Source organism: Dicentrarchus labrax, unplaced genomic scaffold (genome assembly GCF_905237075.1).
Source record: "Dicentrarchus labrax unplaced genomic scaffold, dlabrax2021, whole genome shotgun sequence".
Taxonomy (NCBI): Eukaryota; Metazoa; Chordata; class Actinopteri; family Moronidae; genus Dicentrarchus; species Dicentrarchus labrax.
The window spans coordinates 4,063,933-4,071,565 of record NW_026136714.1 but is presented as its reverse complement, the minus strand read 5'-3'; the positions used below and the strand labels follow the sequence as shown (position 1 = coordinate 4,071,565).

The 7,633-nt window shown below is 44.3% G+C and overlaps 1 protein-coding gene across 1 annotated transcript; it reads right to left on the bottom strand.

Annotated features, from left to right (window-relative positions):
- Positions 1-40: 40 nt before the first annotated feature.
- Positions 41-2,547, bottom strand: ficd (FIC domain protein adenylyltransferase). Its single transcript, XM_051421736.1, has 2 exons — positions 1,931-2,547; positions 41-1,634 (listed from the first exon to the last, which is right to left on the bottom strand). Exons 1-2 carry the CDS (start codon positions 2,199-2,201, stop codon positions 553-555), a joined length of 1,353 nt encoding a protein of 450 aa, XP_051277696.1. The 5' UTR covers positions 2,202-2,547; the 3' UTR covers positions 41-552.
- Positions 2,548-7,633: the final 5,086 nt, after the last annotated feature.

The window sequence follows — 7,633 nt, the reverse complement described above, 5'->3', positions numbered from 1 at the left end:
TTCGCAGCTTTGTTTGTTCTGAAAAAACCTAAAGACACGATAAAAGTTAATAGAATGCTTTATTTTATAATAAATAATCAAATGGATGAAAGTGCTTTACAGTGTTAGGAGACATCATCTTTATCCCAAAGATAAACTAAATACTCAAACACTAAACATCACTGAAGCATCTCAAGTCAAAACAACATAAGAAAGCTTTCTGACCTCCTCACGTCACCAGTAGTCAAACTTTTATTCTGATGGGAACTAAAATGCATCAACACCCCCTACAGGGAAACAAACTAAAAAGTGGGAAGACGGTGACAGATTGTATGAAAGCAACCCCCGAAATACAGCAAAATCAGATTTCAATTTGACGTCTTGCAGCACTGTCACTGAATCCAGCAGGTACAGAACCCAAACTGAAGCGAGGAGGCGATACGGTAGGATACGGCCAAGGGGACAAGGCAACACATTTCATGATAGGATTGTTATTAAAGAGCTTTTAGATTAATCACAATCTCTTTCTGCATGCTAGCGTCTCATGTTCCCTTTTCTCCTCCCGTCTCCAGCTCAGTTGTGGATCGGGATGGTCTGCTTGCAGTCCAGACAGGCCTGGTCCTGACTGGCTGCTGGCAGCCCCACAGCGTGCTCCGTGGTGGAAATCAACAATGTGTCCAATGTCATCTCTGTACATTTGGCTATAAAGCGAATGAAGGGCCGTACGTCACCCTCATTGGCTGTGTCTAGAGCTGCGTAATACTCGGACCTTTGTTCTTTGCGGATAGTGATGGGTGGGTATCGCGCCTGCATGAGCACAAGGTTCATGAGCAGCCGTGAGGTGCGTCCGTTGCCGTCTACGAATGGGTGCACATACACCAGTTTGTAGTGGGCGAGGGCTGCGTACTCCACAGGGTGCAGCTGCAGGGCCTCCTCAGAGTTGAGCCACTGAACCAGCTCCTGCATGTGTCTCTGCAGGTCCTGAGGGTGGGGTGGGATGTGGTGGCCCACAAACACCTGGCTGGTGCGCAGCCTCCCGCCCTCCACGGGGTCCACGTAGCCGAGCACCCGCCGGTGGATCTCCAGGATGTCGCTGACCGTGATGGTCCCCGTTCTGGACAACAGCGTGGTGTTGATGTACTTCATGGCTGCATCCACACCGATGGCCTCGTTCTGCTCCTGCAGGCTCTTCCCAGGGACGGCGTAACGCGTCTCAATGATGTGCCGGATCTCAGATAGAGTGAGCGTGCTGCCTTCGATGGCCACCGTGTGGTAGATGTGGTGGTAATAGGTTTCCTCCATCACTCGTCGGAGCGCAGAGTTGCCCTTAGGAATGGACATAAGCCGGCGCACTTTGCTGTCAATGATGCCAAAATAACGCTGGTCGATCTCCTCCACCAAGGGAAGGGTTCGGTCTCGGCTGACCAGAGCTCTCTCGTTACACGGCGAGATGGTCAAGGCTTTGGTGTAGAGGTGGTCTGCCTGGACGACGTCCTTCTCCTCCTCCAGAATGGTCCCCAGCTCCGTGAGGGCGTCCACAAAGTCTGGATTCATACTGAGTGCGTGCACCAGCAGCTTGTGAGCCTTCTCCCTCTTCCCCAGTTTCTTCATCTCCAGAGCCTGCAGCAGCGCCGCTTTGGCCTCCAGCTCCATCTCTGCAACCAGAACATGGTGGACAGCGTCAACTCCAACACAGGTATAGAGTTAATAATACAACAGGACCGTTAACAACAACGTTATCGTTATTATTATCACTTATTTTATTGAATCACAATGCAAAGACAAACTAGAACTGGGATTTTGAACTGAAATCATTCAGAAAACTAAAATCCCAAAATAAGATTACAGATGAAACATGAGATGCCTGTAAGAGAACTCCTCATGTGGTCCTTTTGTGGTGTGCAGGACCTCTAAATGTGGATTTAGGGACTACACCTCCTCCTGTTTGTACCTTTGCTCGGCTTGGACCTCTGGGGCAGCAGATCAAGGGCAGTAAAGGGGACAGTGAGGCTTGTGGACTGCACAGCTGGAGGCTGCTGAGAGCTTCCCCACAGCTGGCAACGGAGCTGAGCGATGCCCTTCAGGGCGGCGCAGCACTGGTTCTCCACCCCCACCAGGGGCAACAGGAGGGCCACCAGAGAGCCGAGGAGGACACACAGCAGCGGGCCCCATCCTCCGAGGACACGGCCGCTGGTGTAACGCCACACCGACACAGCAGCCATGGTGATCCCGGGTTAGATCCTCCATCCTCTAGTGATGCGGTCCCCCATGCATATCCACCCCAGCTAGGAGAGCCGAATGGCGGCTGGCAGGAGGGAAAACACGGCCAACATGACAGCTGGGAGTCCCCAACACTACCGACGAGACTCAGCCCGGTTACCCAAACGGTCACCCAACGGTCACCCAAACGGTTACCACGGTTACAGCCCGTGTCGCAGTTACGTGTGACTGTGATGTTAGACTCTGAGACAGCGACCGGAACCACGATGAGACAGCGGGGGACCTGTTCGCGGCAGTCGGCGCAGTTGTGTACAAAACACACACATCATCCAGCTTCCTCCGTCTCCACGTGTGAACATCCTCGAATGTGATTGGTCGGGGTTATATTGAAGGGCGGCGTTGATTGGCTGAAAACGCAGCAATACAACGAATGGTTCGTAACCGTTTCTGATTGGATGGAGTTAGATGAAATAGGTTTGTGCCCTAAGTTTAGACTTTCAGGCAATATTTACAACACTACAGTATGTAATCTTCTAGAAAAACATCCAAAATGTCTATTTGTTTCCCATTAAATCGCGTTTCCCTGTTTGTAATGCCATTAAACGTTTATAATATATTTTATTTATTTATTTCTGTTTATATTTTATAAGTAATTTACAAATTGTTTTACTTTTAGTTGACATTTTTGCTTTTTACAAGATCATCTCCATGTTTTATTGCTGTCGTAATTTTTGTTGTTGTTGTTGTTTAGGTATTTGTACAACGTTCGTAGGAGGGGATTACCTGAGAGGTTTTACTCAGGGCAAAAAAGTCCAGTAGACAGCTGGCTGCAACCCTTGAGAGCTGACACATTAAAATAGACTCTGCTCCAAATCTGTGACTCCTGCACACTTTATGGCTGAACATGCCAAACGACCCTCTTTGTTGTGTTGTTCTTATGGTAAACAGCACAATTAATTTGGCATAAACAGGTCGTGCAAATACCTATGGAGCTGGCCTAATATCTTGTAGCTAATATCTTTTAGTTTGGCCATTTCAACCACAAACTTTTGGCCTATCATAGTTTTCTTGTCATTCATTGTTAAAGGGTAAGAGGAAATCCAAGAGACTGATCTGCTTTTGCATAATTTGCATTAAGGAGCTGAATAGAAAGTTGTTTTGCCTTGATACTTTACATAACTCCTCATCTTGAATTATGTAGATATCCGCAGCTCCAGCTTCCTCCTTCATTTTAATTCAAGTATACTGACAAACAGAAGAGGGCAGCATTGCTCTGTGATGCAGTCATCACAGCCACGGTACAGCATATCCTCTGAAGACTGCAGTAGCACTCTTGGCCTCAAAAGTCAGTATTATTAAGATTGATTATGCCAGTTTTTGAATGCAACAAAAAGGAATTTGTATTCGTATGAAGCAAGATTAACATCCTCCTCCTCAGTCTCTTGTGCTTCTACTTTCTGTTTTTAGAATGTTTTTGGTAATATTTCAGTTCTAGTTATATATTTTTATACTGTTATATGTCTCATCTATTTATAGTGAAATTGCCTTTACAGAAATGACCACCAGCTGAGAACAGACTGTGGTGATGAGGGTTGAGTCCTGGCTGTGTGCCAAAGCCAACACTATTAGACATATCTTCAGCAGATGGCAGACTATCAGCTCTAAATAGCTGATATTTACAGATAGCCTTAGACTCTGCGGCACAGCACCGTCTCCACAGACACTGTAGGGAAACCATGTAGATTATTTTTTGTAGAGTTAAATATTTAGTACTTCTGTCAGAAATTTTGGTGGTTTGAATTTGTCACGTTATGTTACACAGCGTACTCACACTGAGCTCTGGAGCTGCACACTGACATCATTTGCCACCACAGAGTCCCCCTGTGCTGCTTTGACCCACAGCAATTTCACCTTGGAGGATAATGGAGCAGCCTGTTCGAGTGTACTTGAGCTGCATTATTTCTTTACTCCTGTTATCCGTGCGCTCTATCACACACTTCTCAAAGCAACAAAGAGGCTGTAGGAAGTGGCCAAGAGTATGTTTACATTGATTTCTCATTCTCTAAGGGGGTGAAAGAAAGAAAGAAAGAAACGTTGGGGGAATATTTAATCAGCATGCTGCCAATGATTAACTGTGTGATGGGGGAAAGGATGACTAACTGCTGCCTGTGGGATACAGGCTCTAGATTTTGTGTATCTGTGCCTCATATCAGACTCAGTGCTGTATGATTTTGCCTCTGCACCAAGCTACTTTTATTATTACTTTTTTGGCTTGGAAGCAGCTTTCCTTCTATAACGCATAAAACCAGGCTTATAGTTGGTTGCAATGAGAAGGAAAAAAGTGCACAAAGCCCACTTTAATGGCTCAGTACCAACTACCAAATTGTTCATTCTTGGAACAGAATGACAAATGTGCACTGTAAAAAGTAAGTAACAGTATATTACTCCCTCCGAAGCTCAGGGCTTTAGGTTTTATGCTTCTACACGTCGCGTGTCAGCCTTGGATCGAGCACTACCAGCTCTCTGAGGCTCATGATGTTTTGTTGAGTCACAGAAGTGCTGATTCAGTGGTCACCTCTGAGGAAGCAACCATAAGGTGTGTTCCTACATGGGGACGATAGGAAAATTTCATGTCACGTTTATCTTGAAATAAATGCGAAACATGATAATGAAAATATACTTCATAGTTTTAAAATGACATTAAAACATACTGGAATCACTTATATTTAGTTAAGAAATACATATAGTTATTGTATCACAGATAGACCCCTCATCTCCCAGTTGGGTATTTTGGAATCAATACTATTTCCATACATCTGGTTTAACTGGCAAGCCGAGCCTTCAGCCTTGGTGACAAGATTTTGGAGTGAAATGTGGGCTCCCCCTGTTCCCCTTGTTCAACGTAAATCAGAAAATCATTACAAGACTGTATGCTTTTCAGCTAGACAGCTTTTTCAAGTCAAGCCATGTGAGGATATTCACGATTATCCCGATAATGGAAATTCACCACAATTTACATTTAGTGTTTTTTATCACAATACTTAATAATATAGTCCCATTTCTAGGTGTTCCTCTATCACTTTTGGTTTGGAGCAACAGATTATCTTTACTGATGTATGTATTTGGCCCAAGTTGTCAAACTTGACACTTAAATGGTTACTCCCTTACAGTATGTTTGAGGAGGAGAGGGAAAATAACACTGATTATGTCATGGGGATGTCATTATAAGGTCAACTCAGCTTGACACGTTCCAGGATTAATTACAAAAAAAACTGATATAGGGCGTCCGGTTAGCTCAGTGGGTAGAGCTGGCGACCCATGTACCGAGGCTGAGTCCTTGCTGCAGCGATCCAGGGTTCAAGTCCCACCTGCAGCCCTTTGCTGCATGTCATCCCCTCTCTCTGTCTATCTTCAGCTGTCTCTGTCATAAAGGCAATAAAAGCCCTCCCCCCCAAAAAATGCTAAAAAAATATGATTATATATGAAGTAATTAGAATTAGCTCCACATCAAACATCTAAGTTACAACATTAAAGTACTGTTTACAAATGTATGACACAGGCCATTCTGTGTGTTGAGTACTGTTGCTTTGATACTTTAAATACATTTTGTTGCTAAAACGCAGTATTTTTAATTTATTTTTATTTTTTGTGATTTGAATGCATCTTCCATCACTGGTTTCTTTTTTTTTGTAACTGATATGGTGCTCCAAAAACAGTGGTAAAGAGGAATTTAATTAAGATCTCTTTCTCCTTAAATTGAGGGTTAACCGAATAAGTAGCTGCTAAACGAGTGTAACGCATCAATTTCACTCCTCTCTGGGATTCTGTTGTCTGGCTGCAGTCCAGTTGCTTTTACCACAGACGGGCATTAAAGCAGCAGGTGCGTTTCCATCCAGCTGTTTTTATGGGCATTTTCAGTTTGTGCATAAAAACAGCTGGATGAAAATGCTTCCACGTCAGAAGAGACTAAAAATAGAGGCAGCAAAATCATCAGATCTGTGTGGAAGACTGCAACCATCCTCAAATTAATAAATTAAAAAGTAATTCCAAATGTATGTCACATTTCTTGGTTATTTTAATTCAAGTCATCTTGGCGTGCTCTTCTTCTGTAATGGTTTAATACTGTCTGATTGGAGAATTAGCGCCACCTTTTGCCGGTTTTCTGTAAATCGGTTAGGCAAAGCCTTAAGTTTTCGCTTCATGTGGATGGAAGCCTGACTAGTGACATCTTGGCCACTTCTCCTTATAACACTCTCCAACAAATAAATTTAGACTCTGCTTTAATTGAAAAGCGAGGACAAATATGGCAGAATGGGCGACTGATGAAGGAGAAATAATGGCATGAAATGAATGGCCCTCCAGTCATATTGTGGACTAATTCTATGCCCATCTGGCATTTTCTCACACTTAAACGAAAACCCCCTCAGCTGTAGAAACAGATAAAACCACATGAGTGTAAAGTTAAAACCAGCCATGGGTGCTACTTCTGTTTTTGCTGTGTTGGTGCAATTAATTGCCTCATGTCACTGTGGGGATATTATCAGAATAGAGCAGTCTCATGAAAAGTTAGATGTCTGTTATCTTTAATGCATTGCTAAAGTATGCCTTTATCTCCTGGTATCAGTGTTGTTAAACGACTGTGATGCATCGAACATGAATTACAGCTTTCTCATTAATCCGCATGAAACAAAACCGTTGTTTGCACTGAATATTTTGCAGATTATGTAAAGTTATATGTTGCTACATGCACTGGCGTGAACCTCACACCAGCTGACATGTTAACTTGAAGCACACTCCAGAGATGACCTGTCAGAGACTATTAAAATAACACCCTGTCTTTTTACTAGTTGCTGGAACTGTGCTTCAAGAGGTGAAAAATCCATCTGCCCACCTGGAGAAAAAAAAAATGACCTGTCAGGGCAGGAAATAAATCCCTCTGGCACAGGCGCCTCGCCTCCTCCCCTACCGGCTTGCGCTCCTCTCTCCAGCCTCTGTGGAGCCGTCAGTCTGCTTGCCTCTCTGTCTGAGAAGAGGCTTTGTTCTGGGTGACAGAGCTGGGTGTCAGAGATAGAGGATCTCGTTAGACGGTCAGAGGGAGAGGGATGGTGGCTCTCTTTCCACTCTCTGAGTATGGATGGCTTAGAAAGCAGGGATGAGGGGGCTGTAAAATGGATAACAGAGTGAAGGAGAGCTGCACTGGGAGCTACAACTGCCCTCAGCTGTCTGCATCCAAAATACCTATCGAAATAAAGGGTTTGGTCCAAAGTGCAAGATCCACATGCTCGCTGCCAGACTGACAAGTGCTGTTACAAGACGATTTGGGAGGTCTGGTGACAAGAAGACAGAGGGTTGCTCACTACCTGTCCAGGAGCTCTTCCATGAAATCAGAGAGAATAAAACATCTGCAACAAAACAACCAGTTTTCCAGTTCACA

Excerpts from the sequence above, each read along its gene's own strand:
- ficd (XM_051421736.1), bottom strand. The coding sequence starts at position 2,201 with ATGGCTGCTGTGTCGGTGTGGCGTTACACCAGCGGCCGTGTCCTCGGA. Across the intron at positions 1,635-1,930 it reads GAGGTCCAAGCCGAGCAAAG|AGATGGAGCTGGAGGCCAAA; the intron begins GTACAAACAGGA and ends TTCTGGTTGCAG.